A 22,211-nucleotide genomic window follows, 5' to 3' on the forward strand; every position below is an offset into this window, starting at 1 on the left:
AGAGCCATAAGACTGATGACTCTTCAGAATAGATATGTCTTGGATATGATTACAGCTATGTATGGAGGTATTTGTGCCAAAATTGGATAATCATGTTGACAGACCTGCACGTTCAGATGATTGAGGAAGTGGAAGACATTGCTGATGATAGTTGGTTTGGAGCAGTTTTCTCATGGGTTCCACAATGGATGGCAGACATGTTCAAGTTTCTTGGAGCCCTGTTGGTGATGATCATGCTTGGATTTTGTGTGATCAGAACAATAATCTCGCAAGAAGACTGCAAAGAAAGCTGTAGGAACGAAGATTGTGATTGATGTTGAATCAGGATGGAAGACTAAGGAAATAACAGATGAAGAAATCAGAAACTACGTGAAAGCCAGCATACACACACCTGAAGGTACAAAGTTTCTGTATCCAAGAAACTGGAAGTATTATGTGGAAAGATGGGTCTTCTGTAGTCCTACTGGACACTGCAAACCTATGACCTGGAGCGCTGATGAGCATGTGAAATCAGCAGGAGGTCTGAAAGGAGTCGTGAAGATTTGGGTCCCAAAGAAACGGTTATTCAGATGAGGATGTCTTGATGTAAAGATTGAAGATGAAGTGATTGATGAATTGTCTAGGGGGGGTGTAGAGGTACAGTCAGACATCCTCACTCCAAGCTCCGCTGATATGTTGCCTAAATGTTGGGAACCAGAGATGACGACATGTGCAGTCCCAGTCAGTATACCAATACTGCAAAGAACCTTCGAGACAAGATAACCACTGAGTAAACCCTATCTAACTGCACAGGGACACAGTATTCTTTTGGTTGAAGTACCAGAAGAAATGTGCATTTGAACAAAGAAAGGAGCCTGATGACGTCATATGAAATATGAGTTGACGTATCTAGAGGCTGGATGGAGAGAAGAAACTTAACAGTATTCTCTAAGAAATGAAGAATAAATGGTAAAGATGAGCAACATTTCTGGTACAGTGCGGAAACGCAAGTAGGGAAAAGTATTCATAAGGTTTGCTATGTAGTGAATTAGATTGTGGCAATGCGCCAATGTATATACACAGGAATGTATAACCAGAGTTTGTGGCAGAGTTCATTCTGCTTCCTGCTTGGAGAGTATTGTGTACTGTGGAGGAGCTGCAGCGACATAGTGCATCTGCACCTTTAATTACAAACCCAGCCCTTATAAGAGAACTTCCCATGCAGCGTGCGGCACGGAGTTCGTGGCAGGGTTCAGTCTGCTTCCTGCTTGGAGAGTATTGTGTATTGTGGAGGAGCTGCAGCGACATAGTGCATCTGCACCTTTAAATACAAGCCCAGCCCTTATCAGAGAACTTCCCGCGCGGAGCGCGGCACAGAGTTCGTGGCAGAGTTCAGTCTGCTTCAGTCCACGTCAGAAAGCGGCAAGCGCAGCGTGCCCTTATTTTCATCATGAAGAGCAGCGTGTCGGGGGGCCTGCAGGGCTTGCAGGGCCCACAAACACGTCATAAACTTCTACAACAACGGCGAAGACTAGAAACACAAAATGATCTAACGCTGGAGGTAAGCACTCAATTATCTAACACCAGCATTGATACTGATATTGAGAAGGGTAAATCAGACCCTGTTAGAATTGAATGCCAGATACCTTCACTAGCCTCTCTAACGTCCTTGTCTTTGAATCAGCACAAACAAAGCTGGTGTGCACCGCGTCATCTCGCTTGTAGCCATACAGTCCCCCCAAGGTCCTCAAGGCCCTCCTCCCTCTTCAGTTTATGTTGATGCGCAGGAGACTCCTTTCGACTTCGACATTACTGATATTACAGATCGTGATCTGCTAGAGCTGTGCTTGCCGTTTGAGGTGGGTTCATCAATCAACGAACCTTGCGACTTTCGTGACTCCAATACGAGTCCCGACCCGTTGTGTCCCGCCTCTGCGAAACGAGTCCATGAAATTGCACCAAATGAGAGCAAGGCAAAGGGTTTCACCACCAATCAACACACTGCAGCTGTCGGACATTCGACTCCGATGCAATGGCAATTGCACTGTTCGACAGTGGCCAAGGAGAAATCAAACACCGGTCTGAATGCCCTACCGCATATTGGTGGAGCGCAGGTGAGGGCAGGCGAGTCTTGTGCTAGCTCATTTAAGCACCAAAGCCCAAATCTATCCACAGAAAGCGAACCTAGTGATCTGGGGTTCAAAAGGAAGGGTGAAGTAATCAAAAACACAATGAAGGCAACAAAAAGTGGAAACAATGCAATGAATGTGCCCTCAATACAAACTCTATCCTCTCTTTCCAAAAGCACGGCTACATTTGACGTTGCTGCACGTGAAGCTCGACTCGCAGAGCAGCTAAAAGCAGATTTCTTGTGCATGCATGAACGCTTAGAAGCCAGTTACACCCAGAAAAATGCCAACACCCCAGGGACCAAAGAGAAAACTGCCTGACTAAATTGTCCATCCTTGAGAGAACTTCTGCCCCAATGGCCGGCTCGAGAGCAACTGCAGGGTCAAACCGTGGCAAACACAAACTCGAGTCCACAAGTTTCCAAGCCACAAGTGGATCCGAAGTTGAATTACAACGCAGCCCCCAATAGACAACCCCAGAAGCTCATGTGAAAGGAAACTCACCAGCTTTGCCGAAAAAACGCTGTCACTGACAAGCCAAATGGAAAAAGAGGCAATCTTGAAGGGAAACTTGTCATCAGTGGCGAGTGTGAAAATTCGCAACAATGTACTCGCAGCAACCTCAATAGCTTTATTACCCTTTATGAAGCTCTACGAGACCATAAATGATTCAATCCAAGATCAAAGCGCTTTGTTAGTAACGTTCAACAATAAGCTGCTGTCTCTAGAAAAACTTTCAGAAAACCTCACACACAGACTGGACTACGAAACTGAAACATCTAGACAGTGGCAATCTCGAATACATGAGCAAACAAAGTCTGTCTTAATTGATGCTGTGATTGAATGCACCAAGTGGCTAAGACATAATGTATCTACACGACCAGCGTGCAATGATTATATATGAAACTGCCAAAGAGAGGTGGAGAAAATGAGCTTGCCACCTAGTGATACACCCTCAGTGGCTAAGAAGACGGCAGTAAAACCTCGCCAGATGTCAACGTCTATAACTTCAAAGAAAACTACAACGCCCAACGAAGGAAACAAAGTCCCGTTGAACCTGCGTGTCAGAGAAGAACACGCATCTGCGATTGAGGGCTCTCATGTCGAGAATGCTGGAGCTGACATCGAGATAATCAAGATGAAGCCAAGTAATGATGCTCAGAAAATCACAATTCCAGTCGAAATCGAAAACATCATACCTGGCACATTGAACCAAGCAAACCAGATGGCAACAAATAAAGCCTCATTTGGAATCTTCACTGGAGCTGCTTTATCGATATCGAAACCAGCCGCTTCAAACTATTCTGTAAAAGCAAAACACAATGAACCATCTCGAAAAATGAACAGAAAACCAGCAGCAAAAAGAGCCCGGACAATGCGAAAAAATTTACCAGGAATTTAACAGCCCCGCCCAGAATTGGGCTATTTGACCACAATGACAAAATAAGAAAAACAACTACTAAGTTGGCTCAATCTCAAACTGTACCCCCTGTGTCTCAAGCGACCCAAAACCCCAATAAAAGACAGAGACTTGACTTGGAAGATCCAGATGCTGTAAACTCTGATGCATCAATCGACCTATGCGAATTCTCAACCTACTCTGTTGAAGAAGAAGATGAAATCGTGGTAAAAACAGATACTTCAAATGGTAAAAAACGAGGCTCACAGGAAATACAGCCAGATGGTTCAATACCACATAAAACATCATTTAAGGAACGCATCAAACAAGCAGAACCTAACAAACCGGAGAGACCAAACGTCGAACCATGCATTAAGGAGAGCAAACACGGAGAAAAACATGTCCTGTCGCCAAGACAAGACGTCAGACACAAGAACTCTCAGATATCCTCCAAATTAAATCCTCGACATACAACAGGACAATTGCTAAAAGAAAGATACATAGCAAAAAGATCAGAGACCCGACAAACCTCAAACTCCAACAAGGGATCTTGGAAAATTCAACTGGAGTACATCCTAGAAGAAAAAAATGAGGTAAATCTAAATAGAAACAACATAATGAAGCTTCTTCACAGTATTCCAGCTCTACGGACTATAGGATCGGATGACATCACGATCGTTGAATACCAAACTGAATGTCGCTCGGATTGGGTGATCCTGCACATGATATCTAAGTTTGTTGCAGAAACCATAATCAAAGCCAAGGAAGACTTGATATTCTTTGGGTTTGATTTTGAATTACACGAAGAGCAAGCTGAATCACTTATAGCCGAACAGCAATTGCAGACTACTCACACCTCTCATGAACAGAGATGGCAAGAGCTATGAAATCGATTCAATGATCTCTCAGGACCCACTGGAAAACTGTACAAAAAACGGCCAAACTCTCAACACGCCCGTCACAATGAAGATCTTCAAAGTCAACATTAGCATAACAAAGAAGGATCCAATGTTGCTCACCTGTTGACGTCCTGGAATACTTGTGGCTTTACCCATTTGTTTCACGATGACGCTCCGATAAACAACGATCACTTCATAGTTTGTTTCCAAGACACATGGCTGCGAACACTTCCAACACGTGACGGCTATGCAATCTACCAAAATGTGGCAGGTAAAAACTTATTTGGGCGACCATATTCAGGTCTAATTACCATGGTTAAACAATAATTGGAAAGTTTTAAGCTCTTCCAACCCGAATCTATTTACATAAGTCACTATCTTGGAAGAAAGTAATTTGAATTCATCAAACCCAAAACAGCTAATAATAATAAACTTGTATTGGAATCCAGCAATGATTTCCCAAAATGAGTTCATCTAAACAGTAACTAATCAAATTGATAACGGATTATTTATCTTCGAGGATCCATTTATTGTAATATGTGGCGATTTAAACTTCTCATGGTTTAACGATATAAATGAACTGATCACTTCAAGAGATTACCATCAGTCAGTAAATCGGATAAACCGTGGACAATGTTGGTCAGATGAGATGGACTTGCGACAGTGCGAAATGCTGAATGGTTGTATCAGAAGAGACATCCCAGCCGCAAAAACATGGCACTGTGGCTCCATCACTAAAACACTCGATTACATCTGGACTTCGAGAAATCTGTTAAACAAAATCATCAAACTAACAACAGTAAAAACAATCAAAAGCGATCACGTTCCATTACTGTTATCCTGGTAGTGGCCAAAGGAAAACAACCTTGTAAGATACAACCCACATTGGCCATCAACAATGAAAATAACAGACTTTGAATAAATGCAAGCCAAATCACAAATTTGACATCTAAAATGGCTAGCAGTAAAGAAAACGATCTCAGAGTGAACTATGAACCTTTACTACATCAATTCAAAACCAGAATCAGTGCTAAAAAAAACGAGATATTGGCACCAAAACACCCTTACAGTACTACTGTCACAGAAGCCAAAAAAGAATTAGCTTGTGATCTCCAATCCTTAAAAAAATCCAAAATCAAGAATTGTAGAGAATTGGCAAGGAAGCATCACCAACATTATTGAAACGGGATCAAATCCTTCAACATGATAAGGGATCAAGATCAAGCCGAAAAAATGTTGTTTGATCAGATTGCGAAGACGAAATCAGTTCCAGACTCATGGCAAAAGCGGTCATAGTACCGATATTCAAAAAGGGCGATCGAGATGATCCTGCAAACTATCGTCCGATCGCCCTACTTGATACCATGGGGAAAGTGTTTGAGACTTTTTTGCAAGAAAAACTGGCAAAATGGGCCAAAGCCGGAGGAGTAAGAGACAACCGGCAAACCGGATTTACTAAAGGAGTAGGAGTCGAGTTAAATCTGACGCAACTTAATATAGCCAAATTAGAAGCTCTGAAAAACAGCAAGCAACTATTTCTTGCATTTATTGACTTAAAACAGGCCTTTGACTGTATTAACAGGCAGTCTTTATGGAGCAAATTGAAGACTTGGGATGTCCGGAAAACATATTGCAACCAATAATGACCCTATTCTCAAATACCTCGATAAGAGTAAAGCTAAATAACCAAGGAAATCTAACTGAAGAAATGCGAACTGAAAGGGGAGTGAAACAGGGATGCCCACTAGCGGCACTCCTGTTTAAACTCTTCATTTCTGATCTACCGAAGGCCTTAATGCAACCCAGGACCTTTCCTTCAAAAGTCAATGGTGAGCAAATCAGTTGGATGGTCTACGCCGACGACATCGTGCTTTTAGACCAAACACAAATAGGCCTACAAAGACTACTGACAGCCCTGCAATGCTAACTGTTGGTAAACAACCTGGAAATAAACGCACACAAATGAAAGGTAATATCTGTTGGCCAAATAGGACAACCATGATCCAAGAAGTTTATCTGGAAGGTGAATAATGAATCCTTGCAACAAACTGCCAGAATACGCTACTTATGAGTTATTTTTAATACCTCAATACGGGAATGGAGCTGGAAGCAAGATCTGCTGTCAGGAATGCAGATGTTCGTCTTACAAAGAGCTAAGCTCCATGCTAAGTTTGGGAAATTTACTCTGTCTCCTGTACTAATATTCTACCTGCAAAAAGTGGTCCCTGCAATAACATTTGGCAGTGAAGCAGGATGAAACATTGATGCACAATTTTGGGACCAACTTGAAGCAAGGTTCTGGCGGAAAGTGCTAAGGCTCCCACAAAACATATCAATAATTGCCATCCGCCATGAGTTAAGTATCGAATCACTAAAGGACACTGTTTTATGGAAATCTATAATGATCCTGTGCAAGATGCGAATAGATCCTTCAGCGAAAACTTACGAAATTTTAAAAGCGAAACCAATGCACATCTTGCATGATCTTCTCAGAACCTGGGTAAAAAAGCTACTAAAGATACTGAGAGGCAGAGATATCTTTAGAACAAGTGTTACTTATGCCACAAATCGCCAAAAAATGTTTCTCAGATTGAACTGGATCGTTAATGAAGAGAAGCGCATAAAACTGAAGACAGGATGTGATTTCGGCCTATCGCTGCAAGAAATCGGTATTCTTCCAAAATACCTACGCCAATTTCCTTCTCGTTACCACCGCGATCAGTTCATCAGACTGCGATTGAATCTCTACAAAACCAAAGAGATATTGACTCTGAAGTGCGACAGTAATACAACTGATAATCTATGCCGCTTTTGCAATCACGCGGTCGAGTCCGTAAAACATTTGGTGAACAGCTGCCCAGCAATTTTCGGCCAACACACGTTATACATTGGTGACCATGCGCCCAAGAATGACAATATGGATGAGTAGTGGAGTTATCTGATTTCTAGTGTAAACCAACAACTGACATGCGGTGTCATAAACTTTATGGATAAAATCATGCTAGATGGCACCGGATCATAAATCTATCAGAAGTAGACGTAAACTATGTTAAATGTGTAACCTGTGAAAGCTGTGTAACTTGTGAAAGTTGTGTGATTAAAAAAGTTTGTTTTCTTTTTCAAAACTAAGTCACAATAAAAAACAATAAAAAAAAAAATCCTGGATGTTCCACAACGCACTTTAGCAGGTCTGAAACTTCATGAACCAGAAAAAGACTTTCAAAAAAGACTTTCAAATGAGTGGCGCAGTTGGAAATTACTGATGGCAAGGCAAGTTTCAGAGAGGATGGGGCTGGCCCAGAACCAAGGAAAAAAGACCACAGTGTAACTGATGCCTGTCAAGAAGGCTACAGCGAATGTGAGAAAGAAACACGCTTCTGTTTGAAGCAGCATTAAAAAACACTAAAGGTTTCTGCAGTTCATCATTTAATAGGATTAAACGCTGCAAAAGGCTCGAAAAGAGTGGTCTTCAAGTCACATGGGGGAGATCGAAATAGCTTGGGTCAGGCTGTACCGAAACTAAAAGACATAGTGAAGTTATACTCCCTTTATTTTCCCAGATGAAGTCAACAGCTACAAGGCCAAGTTCAAAAGCTTAATTGTCTGACAAACTGAAGGAGTGTTGATGGATAGTGGGTTAATTGGAGGGGAGGCATGATCACGCCGAGCTTCCATGCACCTGGGATGGTAGCCTAAGTGCTGCTAGCATGTGGAAGATTCTAGAGGGGTAGAAGGGTGCAAGACTGCCAAACCAATCATAGTGGGCTTTCTAATGAAAAGCCCTAAAGTTTGAAGAACCAATTGATTGTCGTATATTTAGTGATGACAATGGTGACCAGTTATTGGGGGTGGGTTTTGATGCCCACCTGACTTAAGTACCCAATCATAACCAGTGGCTATATAGAACGTATATTAGATGTTCACTGAGAGCTAACCACAGGTATTCAGAAGTTTTGTAGTTTGCCACGTAGTATGACATCTGCAGTGACACATTTTTGTGATAAAAGAACAGTTTTTTATTTAATGTTTGGAGATCGATCGGATGATGCCCGGTGTACTCCCTGTATAAGATAATTGATATTAAAACAGAAAGCACTTTGCTAACTTCCTGAGTCGTTTTGATTATTGATGTTTGAGTAACTTCTACATCACCATCCGTCTCTGAGTATTGCTACCTTGTCTTAAAGGGCTCTTGCGAGTAAGAGTTCAGTTTCATTTTGCTCTGCTAAAATTGGAACTTACCTGGTAAAATATCCTCTGTCTCCCTCCCCTCTCACTGACATCCTCTTCTTTGTTAACGCACCTGACCTATGGACTCGCTACATGGTCAGCTTTCTCTTTCCTGTCGCCTATTCTCCCATTAATGGTGGCACTCGCTGGGAGGTTCTCATTGACCTCTTTGCAATTTCCAGAGTCATCATTAATGTCTATTGCAATGGCACCATCATGGTTCAGGGTCCTCAACCCAACCTTCTTCTCTCTGACAGGCTCTTCCCTCGCCTCCCTAACCTTACCTCTCCCTCTGGCCAGGCTCCCCTGCCTTCTGCGCCTTCCTCCTCCTCTGCACAGGCTCCCTTGCCCACTGTGCCTTCCTCCTCCTCTGCACAGGCTGCCTTTCCCACTGTGCCTTCCTCCTCCCCTGCACAGGCACTCTTGCCTTTCTGTACTGTCCTGACACCTTTGTCGGTCTTGTCTCCTCTGCCATCCTCCACTATCCCTCTGGCTCTCTTGCCACCCTTGCCAAAGAAGGCAGTGGGGGGAGTGGCGCTGATCTTCCCAGAATGGATACCCGTGTCCATCATCCCTACTCAGGCATACTACTCTTCGAGTGCCTAGTCTGCAAGCTCCCACTCTCTCCTGAATCTTTTCTCCTTCTGGCCACCTTCTATCGGCCACCAGGACAGTCCACTCTCTTCCTCTTGGAATGGGCTGACCTGGCCTCCTCTCTACTTTCCTGCTTCTCTCAACTCCTCCTGATAGGTGATCTCAACATCCATCTGGACTCTCCTGACTCCTCAGGACCTTTCCGCAACCTATGCAGCTCTCTCTCCCTCTCTATCCTACCTTCTGGCTCCACGCACACCACGGGCCACACCTGGGATGCTCTCATCTCTACTGACATCCCTCTCTCTATCCCTCTCATTTCCTTTCTCTCTTGGACTGACCACTCTCTTCTCTCAACACACCTGAAGCGCTCCTCTCCTCTTGCAGCGGCACACCCGGCAAGGCCACTCGGCTTCAAAGTCACCAGACCCATGAAAAAAGTGACAGTAGTTGCCTTTGCCTGCACCTACTCTCCTCCTCCCATTCCTGTGGCTGACTCCCACCCTGACACATCCCTGGCTAACTTCAATCTCTCTATCTCCAACACTCTTGATACTCTTGCCCCTGTCATGAGGGTCCGATTGAAGCCTTCCAAAAAGTGAAACTCTTGGTACAGCTCTGATCTGGCTGCCCTTAAACGCAAGTGTAGGACAGCTGAGCAGAAATGGAATTTTTCGGGCGGACCCTCTGACAAACTGGCCTGCCGCCTCCTTCAAAGGCAATATTGACTCTGCATCCACTCCAAGAAAAGAGTCTTTATTCAAGCCTGCATCTCCGCTGCATCAAGCAACACGGCCAAACTTTTCAAAGTCTGTAAGTAACTGGCCAATGCTACAGCAGCCTTTTCTTTTGTCAAACCCACCCAGGACCTTTGCTCAGCCCTTGCTGCACACTTCATCACAAAAACACAAGACATCCTTTCCTCCCTCTGTTACACACCACAGCACACACCAACAACGGAACCTCCCTTGCCCCACCTCCACTTCCTCTCTTCTCTCTCACCGGTCACACCTGATGAGGTCACCAGACAAGTCCCGTCTATGAAGGCTTCATCCAAAAAGGTGGACCCTAGCCCCTCCAAAACCATTAAGAACAACATTGATTCCCTCGCCCCAGCCTTGGATCATCTCTGCAATCTCTCCTTTTCCACTTGACTTTTCCCAATGGCTCTTAAGCACTCCTGTGTGCACCCTCTTCTCAAGAAACCCTCTGCCAACCCCTCCATTCCGGCAAACTACCGTCCTATCTCTATCACTCCTTCCCCGGGCAAATTTCTGGAGAAGTTGGCTATCTCTCTGCGGACCCTCCACACTGAATCTATTGGTTTCTTCCACTACCAGTAGTCTGGCTTTTGAGCCTCCAGAGGCATGGAAACTGCTCTTCTGAACACCCGTGAAGACCTGCTCTCAAACCTTCATGCTAACGCTCCCTCTGTCCTCATTCTCTTTGACCTCTCCTCTACGTTTGACATGGTTAACCACAACATCCTGATCGCACATCTCTGCACGAATCACAGATCAGGCTCTGGCATGGTTAACCTCCTGTCTCGCAGACTGCCAATCCCAGATGGAAATTGGAGCCTTTCTCTCGACTATCACTCTCTCAACCTGTGGCATTCCCCAGGGATCTAACCTATCCCCCTGGTTCTTCAACGTCTGTATGCCTGCCTTAGCACGTGTGATTGCCACTTTCACCTCTAACTTCCAGTGTTAAGCGGATGACATGCAACTATCTTTCAGTCTCCCCTCAACTGCCTCCTCCTCCTCACTCATATCTGACTGTCTGTCCGCTATTCAGTCATGGTGTGCTGCAAATGACCTCTGCCTCAACGCCAGTAAAACTGAGATCGTTTGCTTTAGGACCCCTGCTCCTGCTTTCCCCCTTTCACTCTGGCCCGCATCCCTTGCCCCTGCGCCCGCACCCACCTGCAAGGCCAAACACATTGGGGTAATCTTCGACTCCACTCTCTCCTTCTCCTCCCACATTCCGGACATCTCCTCAGAGGCACTTTCCCCCAGCAGCTCACTGTCTCCAGAGCCCTGGTTCTCTCTAGAATGCACTACTGCAACAGCCTCTTCCTCACCCTCCCTGCTTCTGCTCTGCACCCTCTGCAACTCATCCAGAACAGAACCGTGAGATTTATCCATGGCCTCAAGCCCAGGAGCCGCATCTCTGCGGCACTGAAATCCCTCCACTGGCTCCCCATGGCTGCAGGGTCGGACTGGGACAAGAAATAGGCCCGATCACCCAAAAAAAAGTGGCCCACCCCCCACCTCAAAAAAGTGGCCCACCCCTTGCCTCAGGACCCTTGACCTCTGATGACATCACCAGAAGTGATGTCATTTGACCACACCCCAAAGTGCCATCCCGGGAAGCGATGAAACATGACCTTTCACCCCTTGACCAAACAGAAAGTGGCATCAAATAGCATTGTTCCTAAGTACACTAAATTACTGTGAATCCAAGCAGACGTCCAAGGCCAAATGATATGTTATTGTATAACACTTAAACTTAAGCTCTTTTTTATAGAACAAATATGCATACAATATCACCCAACTGGTGTTGGTACTCATTTATCGACCTAAGAAGGATGAAAGGCTTTTTGAAAAAAAAATGTAAAAAAATGTGAACAAATAAATATTTTTCTTTTACATTTTTTTTTCTTCCAAACCGGCCCAGGCATGGCCAGAAACCGGCCCCCAGTCCCTAGGGGCCAATTCCATCTTGTGTGGCTGCAAGGATCAAGTTCAAGACCCTAAGCATTGTCCACAAGGGTTTCTGGGGCCTAGCTAGCTGCAACAATGCCTACCTAAATACTGTCCCTCCCGAGCCCTCAGCTCATCTGCCTCCAACCTTCTGCGAGTTAGTGGTTCTCATAGCAGACATTTGGTGGGAGATCTTTATCCTCAGCAGGGGTCTCCCTCTGGAATAGCCTCCCTGCCGCCCACCGTCTTGAGCCTGATCGCCTTACATTCCGGAACCTCCTAACAACTATCCTCTTCTCTTCTTCCTTTTCTGTCCCTCTACCCTGCTAACCTATCCCTCTGCTCTTTCCCTCTCTCCCTCCTTTTTCCGTACAGCTTTGCTGACTGGCCTCCTGGTGTATCTCAGAGTCTCACAGGTCCCTGCACCCACACCAGTTCTCTCGCACTTGCCTCTGGGACCTGCACTTGTCTCATCATCACTGCACTTGAGCAATGACATAAGAGAGTGGCTCTCTCTGCGCTTACCCCAGTTTCCACCGACTGGGTGCACTTGGACCCCCGACCCCCAGGACTTGTCCCCCCTCCAACCCACTCTCCTGTAACTGTCTGTGCACTTGCACGATTCAAATGCAGCTTGCCTGAAGATCGTCTGTCTGTTCCCATCTGTCTTTGCTCCTTAATTGCACTTGGAAGAACTGCAGAATCGTCGTCAGACCTATTTGCTGTTATCTCTACTGTGAATTGTATTATATCCACTTACTCTGCCTGTACAGACTATTATCGTTTCAGAATTTCAAGGGCTCTGAACAACTGTTGTTTTTTCCTCCATGTTCCCACCCTCCTTGAGCGCTTTGAAACACTTGCCTTGTGTATGGGCCCCTTACAAATAAACATTACCATTACCATCCCAGTTCTGTTGGTGTTCAGGTAAAAGACCATGAACAGCCTTTTTTGGCAGGGGGTTATAATTTTGGGAGTTCCCAGGGCATCTTTTTGCTAGGCAGAGAGGGGCCTACACATCACGCTTTCCATCACAGCCACTTGGAAGCATGGGTGCGCCTGCTCAGGGGAGCCACATGAGAGCGCAATGGTTGGAGCTATGTTCTGGCATGAGCTTCTCTAAAGACTATGGTGTCCAGATATCACAGCTGACTCCTAACTGGGTAGAAGATTAGTTAGGAGTATAAAGTAGCCCACTAGGTTCCCAGCTTAAGGATTCCGGGTAACCCTGGAAGAAATGGGAATGGTAAGAGGTGAAACAAGGCAGAGGGGATTGTGAGAGAAGGTAGAATCAGTGGTAAGAGTGAAGCGATGCAAACCCGCAAACCCGCTGAGTAATCCAAAGAACAGTATAGAGAATTGCTCAGAATGACAAGTAGAAAAGGGAGAGTTTTCAACATGTAGAAGAGCAGTCTCAGTAGCATGGAATGGGCGAAAACCAGACTGAAGAGAAGGATGCCAGGGCAAGGGTGAGGGTGAAAGCACAAGGTCTTGCCTGAACGAGAGACTTGTGGGACTACAACTACAGGCCTTGGGTGGGCAACGCACCAGAGGATGCCATTTTTAAAAGCCAAGACAGAAGATTTGTGGGGCTCTTTAAATACCTAAAGATTGTGAGGAAACTGAGGGACAGAGGACAATAGGGATTTGAAAGCTAAAGCAGGACTCTGGGTCTTTTAAACTCTCCCCAGATGTATTTACTCCTCCATCTTGGCACTGTACTCTAGAACGTCATCTTTTGGGGCTCATTACGAATTTGCCATTAGTGGTAAAACGTGGTATTTGAAAATACTGAGTTTTTCACCTCTTGGCCAGAGTTTTGTTGCAGAAACTTTTCTATTCCACTTACATTTTGAGCATTACCTGCACACAAGCATTTCCCCAATGGAGTCTAATGGGACTACAACATTGGGAATAAGTGAAGGGCCTGTATGACTCTCACTCATGTTGCGCCTTCCTGTTACGGTATACGAGTTGGGCGGTATTTCAGGAGGAAATATCATCTGTGTTTAAGAGGGTATTCCTAACAGTCCCAATGGTCTTCCTCCTACCCTCCCATGTAAGGACATGAAGGTGCTGAGCTGATAATGGTGTCTTGGGTGTTCTGTTGCACCGCCCCCTCCCGACCCCGCCCCCCACCACCCCTGTGACGTGGGTTAATTGGATTTTGATGGCGGCTTCTAGTTTAAATGGAGTGTCTTCTGAAATACAATAATTCTCCAGTGCAAGTTATTCCTTTAAATTTCTTCATTTTATTGTTTATAGCACAAACCTAGCTCAAGAGCAGCTGGGCACTTTGCAACAGGAGGGTGCCCGATATAAGCTTGCCATTATGTACTGCTGGAAGGAGAGGGGGATTTTTTTCCAACAATTAACAACATTTCTGCTTTTTCACATCAAAAAATACACGAAAGGAATGACTGAAAATTGAAACTTGTAAAGCTGATTCACAGGCAAATTTTATTTTGCATACAACTTGACACAGTACAATATCAATTGTTTTCCTGTCATTTTGCGAAATGATTATATTGTTTAAGTGCGAATACCACCTTTAATCATTCTTAGGATTTAAAAAAAAGTTATAACAAATTAATTTTACAAAGGTCTGGACCATTATTTCATACAGAGTACCTACTATTCCATGAAGGGTGCCAATGGACCCATCAAACAAAGGCAAACACATCCCGCCCCCGTCCCACAGACCCCGGGGCCCACCACAGGGGCATACCCATCCTATGGGGAGCTGCACCTACCCATGAATAGGATGGTATTGGATTGGTATTGGATTGGTTATGGCGGATATAGAAGAGGAAAGGGTGATTTGCCTCAAATATTACACTCAGTGTAGCCATTTCAAGAACCACGACAGCCGCAGTGGCGGCGGCTGCCTCATTGCCCTCTTCATTCACATCTACGAAGGCCTTGTGGAACACTTTGGACAGGAACAAGTCATTTGCGTCAGACATCCCTGAAAAATCTGCCCTTCCTTGGCTGAAGGCATCGGCCATCCCGAGACTGATGAGAGTTCCTCCCATGTCATACTTCTCTTCCAGCTTAAACTTGGGCAGAGACACCTCGACTTCCATGTTTTCCATTTTATGCGGTCTGGTCCACTCCTTCATTTTCTCCTCGGATAATTCTTGTTCCAACTGCAGGTGCACAAGAAGAAAGTTAACAGTATAATGTAAGTCTTCCAGTACAAGTAAACACATTTTCAAACTGTAGTTGCTCCTAAATTGAAGCAGGCCAACAGAGAAATCCCATCTATAAGTGCACTTTGGTGTGGTGCTTAAGATTGTGCAAAGTGCAAACAGTCTACATTGCAATCCCACTGGACAGATCGCTGAACATCAACACTGTTTTTAATGCATTTTTTGACTTCATCAGGGATTCACCACAGACGTGGAGGAACTATCTAAGAAAGGAGGCTACCTTCAGTGGTGATGTTGATTTGCAAACTTAAAGGATTTCCAAAGACAAGAGTGATTCTTCTGATTTCTGAACAAGAGCACTCCGGTTTCATTGAATGGTATAATGCAAAAAAGAGGTGACCGAAAGAATATTAAATTAAGAGTTTTGCTGTCTATTGCACCGATCCGAGGGGCTGCGGCGGTTCCACACAAATTGGCCGCATTCTGTGAGCATTTAATCTCTGCCTAGTTTGAATCCTGACCTTGACTCGCTGGCCACTCTAAGTACTATGTTGAATGAGTTTGGTGATCTCAAGTTCTGGCTGGCTTCCTCTGGGTGTGCAATGCCTGCCTCAGCGTTAGTAAGTACCCAATGTGTGAACCTCCCACCAGCATCAGCGGAACGATCAGGTAATGAGAATTGTTTCATCCTTCAAGACAAAGCTGTACTGGGCATGATAGAGCTAGGAAAACACTCTTCCAATTGTGACAGTGCCCCTCTAGGGCCTAGAAGCAGAGATAGTGGGCGTCTATGCCAGACAGGATATGTGGAAAAATGTGTGTGATACCAAAAGGGAGTGTGATTGATCACATGCTAAAGTACCAAACTCCACCTAGACCAAACCGTGCCTTTCATTCTCTAGGACAGGGGTCTCCAACCTTTGGCTCATTGGAGGTTTTGGACATCAACTCCTATTGGCCTTAGACAGGAAAGTCAATGGTGAGGGATCCAGGAAGTCATAGTCCAAAACATCTGGAGAGCCACAGGTTGCAGAGCAGACCCCTGCTTTAGGAGTAGGGGGCCAGCGACCCACACTCAGTCAAACAGTCTTTCATTTTGGAAACAAACAAAACCCAAAAGGCGATGGATGCAGTGGTAGACTGGCCTCCAGGTACTACGTCTGGAGGTTTCCCAGAGGGCCTCTGCAACATGGGCAGCTTTTCTGAGGCACTCAGAACTTTTTATATTGCTGCATGCAGCATACACAATTAAGATGCTATTTTTGCTCGCAGGGTGTAATATCTGGCCACTCTGAGAAACAAAAAGAGTGACTCTTTCTGTTCCCAGTCCACTCCTGGTTGGATGAAAGGTTTTGATTCAATCATAGCCACCAATATGTATATGGACTGGTTTCCATGCCATTTTTTTTTTCTTCACACTATTGTTTTCAACAGTATGATTCCATGGCAAATGAACCTACCCGCCCCCACGCCCCTCACCCCAGCACACCATTGTTTTTTTTTAACCCATCTGCTTCATCCCACCCAGCATCCTTTCATGTGCAATCAGTTTTGGTCATGCCAACAACTGGAGTAGTCTAGACGGAAGCGGTGGTCCACGGGCCGATGCAAGGGATCACAAGCAACCCCAGACATACGTTGTCTTTGTTAGACCACTTCTGCAAAGGTTCAACTTGATTACTGGGGTGTACCGAGCAAATGACCCATGTCTGGGCACAGACACTCCCTCCTCGGAAGACAAACTAAAACTGACCCATGGGTGGACGTTATAAATAGTCCATTTTCAAAGGAATCATGCTACCCAAGAATCCACTGAAACCTCAGTCCTTCCTGCAAGTTATTTAAGATCTCATGCAAAAGTTTGCATTTCATCATGTTTCCGTAGAAGAGCAAAGACTAGGTTTATATCCGATTCTCTTTTTGGTGGGGAAGATTTCAGGTGGGATTCACCCTGTTCAGATCCTCAAGAAGGTGGCCATATATTTCCAGATGACTGCATTCTGAATTGTGTTAATCAACTCTGTTTTGATGGGTCTCTCTGGGGGTTTGTTGTGAGTACAATCCATCTTCAAGAGGCATATTTTCACATTGCAATCAATCTTCAAATTCAGACATTTATTTGAGGTGTGCGGGATGGCTGTCACTTCCAGATTCAGGACCTCCTGTTTGGCCTTGGGACTGCTCTTAGGGCATTCGCACATGCTCTGGGCTCTCCGGTCTCTATGTTGCACTCTGAAGGCAGCCACATGCACATGCCTTTCAGCTGGCCAAGCAGGCACGCTGAGAGCATGTGACTGCCAGTCTTGCAATGGGTGGGGGGATCAATCACCCAATGGCTCACCCAATTGCCTCTCGGAGGCTCGTATTAGCAGGAGAAGCAATGTAAACTTCCCTGTGAAAGAGACTCCTTTCGTCTTCATCAATTCTGAAAACTCCAGTCATTTTTTAGTTCTCGTCACTAGTCAAAACCCTCTGGTTCATGACTGGCAGCAGGTCCAGAACAAGATCACAGCCTGTTTATCCATAGAACCATCTGAGATACTTCCCACACAAACAGTGCTGGAGTGGGAGCATGAAGGCATGGACCGCTTCATGTGGAGAACCACTAAATGATACAATAATTATTAAATTCTGGAAATGCAGGAGAGTGTTATGCAGTGGTCTTCTAACATGCAGCAAAACTCTTCCACCTCAGTCCGGGTAATGCAGAAGAGTTTTGTGCTGCAGTTTCCTTCCATGCAGAGAATCCTTCACGCTTAAAATCAGTTTGTGAATCCAACATGGAAGATAGCAATTAGCTTGGCTAGCCAATTTCCGTTATCTTGAATATGCAATATGCAATAGATTGGAGAGCCATTCACATGATTAGCCAATAGCCATTAGCATGGAAAGCCATTAGGTTGATCAGTGCATGCAGAGGGGGGGCACCATGATGTGGCAAAATAGGGAGAGAACCACCCAAGTTTGGAGAACCACTAATCCTCGGTCTGGGCCTCCTTAAAACAGCAGAGATATAACCCACACTCTCTAAGGGCAGGGTAAGATATGTACAAAAGCCAAGAAAGAAAGAGATAAGTGTGTGGGTATTTTGGAGAAGGAGCAAGCAGAGTTTTGATACTATTGGAGGATAAATTTGAAGTGACAGGCAGGAGTGTTAAAAGGGAGAGGAGGGTGGAGTAGATGAGCAGACATAGGGGAAGACACGGTGTCATAAGAACAGAGAGGAGTAGGTAGAGGAGCAGCGAAAGGAGGACATGCAATGGTGGAAAGGGGAGAGGAGGAGTATAAGAAAAGGGGAGAGGAGGAGTGGCATAAGAGAGGAGGCAAAGAAGTGGAGAAAGGAGAAGAGGCCTGAAAGGAGGAGGGTGAGAAAAAAGAAGAGGAGAAAGGGACACCATGCCCCAAAAAACTTAAGGAAGGGAACCCTATGTCAAAAAGAGGTAACTCGGGAAACAGTGGAGGAATGAGAATGTGTTATAGTATCAAGGAGATGCAGGGATGACAGAGATCATAAAGAAGGAGAAGAAGGGACTAATAAGAGGTCCCATGGGTACAAACATGTGGTGGGGCATCAAGGAGGGTGATCAGAGGAGCAGGATTCTGGGAGAGTAATGTGGTGATTGGCCTAGTGCAAAACCAGAGGAAGTTCAGGGTGGCAACCTCTCGGTGTGATTCTCTTGGCAGGTGTGCAAAACCTGTTCTGGCCCCAGCTTGTGAATATTACAACAGATAGGTTGTTCTACGCTGGACTATAAGGGCTAGCTGAAGAGCTCCAGCCTGTACTAAAGCGAACTACAGACACCACAAAGAAAGCAGCAAGACTATAAAGAGACATGTTCAAAGGTGGTGAGTGATAAGCTGGGACTGAGAAACATCAAGTGGGGAGATACAGGCGGTATTTTATTTTAAGTTTTCATCTGTTTGATTTCCACAATGTTCTCCAAGCCTGTACACAATTCATATAAACCTTGTTGAAGTGGACTCATTTGTACAATAATGCTGCAAATGCCAATTACGGACAGACATTCATGATTTTTCGCTATTGTAGAGCAAAAGAAATAAAACCTTTTCCGCTGAGAGAAAGGAATGTTCAAAATTACACAGAGGGGAATTTTTGCACTTAACGCTCACGGTTGCCTCCCGGGTAACATTCCGGTGAGTTCTTCTTTCCATACCTTCAAAAGTGATCTCTTAGCCATTACTTCTCAATATGGCTGCAAAGGTTTCCTAACTGGTATTATAAAAGCGTATCGTTTGGTGAATTCTCTGGAAAACCATGAATATCTTATCAGCCCTAGAATGACACTCAGCAATGGGAATGAACATATAGAGAACTTCCACGTCCACATCGTCTTGTTTTCGCCGTTGAGAACTGCCAGTTCAGGAGGGCTATGGTGAGAATAGGCTTAGCCATCAAATTTAGAGGAACCCATTCAATGGATCCAATAAATAATTATGAGGAAATACTCTGTGTGTAAGGTCAGGACCTATTAAGAAGATTGCTACATAGAATTCTCAGACGAGGCAATTTTGTTTCAAAGTGTGTTCATTCACTATGCACTTTGTTTAGAACACCTGTGATTAATATGGAAATACATTTCAGTGTTTTCCAAAGTCTCTTTGCCTTCTGCTCAAGGGTTAGCACATGGAGATCATTACTGACCTCCTAACAACCAGGTTGGGTTCTGAGAGGCAGTTTGAACATACCACTTATTCCTGCGCTGGACTGAGCATGCCCTATTATTATAGCCACGGCCGTACTGAAGTCTGATCCCGTTCATAGATCGAACAATGTATGCAATAACCTTTAGAAACTGCCCTGACATCACCAAACAGGCATTTTGTTGATGATGAATATCCAGAAGACCAAGCCGGGGAAGTGGAGAAGATACAATCCTTGTTCAAAAAGGCATTATTATCATTCTTAGATTCTTTGACTCCCTGGTCCAAGAAGAAAGCTGCCCCTGAAGTAGATAAAGGAAATGAGTCTTTAGTTAAATGCATCGAGTAAGTGGGGAGTATAGGAAAGCACAACAGAAGATGTGTACATCTGGGAAAAAAAGTGTTTCTATTTATAGACTCACTGAGGAAACAGATGATAATAGTATTTCTGTACTATGTGATCATATAGTACTATATGTTACTATTACTATATAATACATACTGTATATTGAATTGGGAATGTGCCTAATACCCTTCTTTACCAGTTAAACTGAAACTATCTCACAGAATGTTCTAGATTTGGTGCAGCCCGCAGAGACCAGCTCAAATGGAATTTGCCCACTTCCTGGGATGGTGTCCCCACATAGGGTGATCGGAGTGCGCGATTCCATCGGTGGAATAGATGAACTATTTGTTGATTAAATTAGGAAACTTGCACTCACTGAGGCGCTGCCATAAAGATTGGTTCAAGGATGGCCATGCCTTCAGTGTCAGTCATTTTTAAATACTCCTGCGAGAAGAGAGTTTTGCCAGCAAAGCTGGAACTTGAACTTGTCACGAAACTATTGAAAAAGTCCTCCTGTCTTCCCATGCTTTACCTCCATCTTTACTCCCACTACTTACAGCCTAGTAGCGAGTTTTGCAGGATCACGGTAATAATGCAGTAAGCATGCATTAACTTTTGGCATCCTCATGATTTTAAGTCATGCTTGTAGGGTGTGTTTGTTACTGCATGCCGAAATGCTTTTGTGTACCAGTAGTTACCACCATACAAAAGTTGGCACAGTGAACGAGTTTCAAGTTTGAACTCCAGGGGGGCGTGTCTGGCCCCAGAGCAATGAGGACGTGAGTCCCTGAAGCTCCCGCAGCAGTAACAAATTTGCTTGTAAAACAATTCTACTGAGAGCTTGATACCTGGAGCACAGACCGGTGAAGTGCGAATGCTGGAACTGGCCTCCTGACTGACTCCTAGCCATCGCAACGACCCGCAGTGATGCAGGAACAAGGAGACAAGATGGCCGAGAGCTGCGTATCGAGCCTGGGGCACTGAACATATGACTGCTGTGGCGGAGAGGCTGATGGGGTGCGACCTCTGTCCGGTCGGGGAAAACTGACAGCGCTTCAACCTGCTCCGGCTCAAGGGGCTACAGGATCGCCTGATGACTGCCGTGGTGTAACCCCAGACAACGTGGCGGCCCCACCTGCACATACCATGCGGGCCACCGCCGGAAAGCAGTAAGCAACAAGTGGACCGAGTTGCCGATTCACGAGAGGTGGAAGACAAGGTGACTGCAATCTGCGGTTTGATCCCGGGGGGATGGGCGAGAGGACGACTCACCAGTGAGGTGGCTGGAATGCCGTCTACATCCAGCTGGAGGCAACCACTGTGTTCCGGTCTGCGATGCTTTGGGAGGCTGCTGAGCCACCGACTGACTCCACAGGAGTGATTCCACGCGGCGCGGAGACCTCTACTCCGAACAACATGCAAGCTTGGCCCGTAGAGTGCAAACAGCCAGCCTGAACACCGGAGCGACATGGGAGTGGATTTAGCCCACCTGGCACAAGAGTGAGAGCACTCCTCTCCCAACTGCTAGTACACCGCGAGGAAAAGGAAAGGAGCCCCCGGGGGCCCGCAAACTACCATAATCTGCAGATACACTGCTGGATAAACAAGAACTGAAGGTGCCCACCCTGCCCTGAGCTCCACACGGAGGACCGGGTGACCGTCGGGACCTGTAGACGCCATACACACAAGGGGGACCACATTACGGCAGTCACAGAGAACAGGCCGGCACGGCAGCATCAACAGCCTCCACAGCTGAGAGAGAGGGCTTAGACTACAGTGATTCTAGATGAGGTGAGCCCCCCCTAATACTACGAGCAGTACAATCGTCCATCAGTGTGCAAAGCAAGTGCCACACGCCACGCTGCGGTCTGGTTGACACTAACTGTCATCCCTGTGAGGGGAAATACCACAGTTGAGGTGCCGGCTGGTGTATGCCCAGCCCTGAGTTAGCCTGACCTGTGAGCACCGCAGACAGCAATTCAGACTGGGGCATCAAGCAGCGCTGAAGGACATAACTGAATACGGCAGAGGAGCCACTGCAGCACTAGTGTGAGTCCGCTAGTGCGAGTGAAGAGACAAACTCAGTAAGTTCTCTGGTCGTAGAACGAGTGCCCCT

The 22,211-nt window shown here is 45.5% G+C and overlaps 1 protein-coding gene across 2 annotated transcripts in view; it reads right to left on the reverse strand.

The window, feature by feature from the left end:
* Window positions 1-14,376: 14,376 nt before the first annotated feature.
* Window positions 14,377-22,211, reverse strand: part of LOC138481404 (leukocyte elastase inhibitor-like) — a 459,314-nt gene continuing 451,479 nt past the window's right edge. For both annotated transcript variants that reach the window (XM_069613538.1, XM_069613541.1), the window contains one exon: window positions 14,377-15,084. In XM_069613538.1, the coding sequence (XP_069469639.1) occupies window positions 14,599-15,084 (486 nt within the window). In that variant the 3' untranslated portion in view covers window positions 14,377-14,598. The remainder of the gene's footprint in view (window positions 15,085-22,211) is intronic.

This window comes from Ambystoma mexicanum, chromosome 5p (genome assembly GCF_040938575.1).
Source record: "Ambystoma mexicanum isolate Mex_15411 chromosome 5p, UKY_AmexF1_1, whole genome shotgun sequence".
NCBI classification, from domain to species: Eukaryota; Metazoa; Chordata; class Amphibia; order Caudata; family Ambystomatidae; genus Ambystoma; species Ambystoma mexicanum.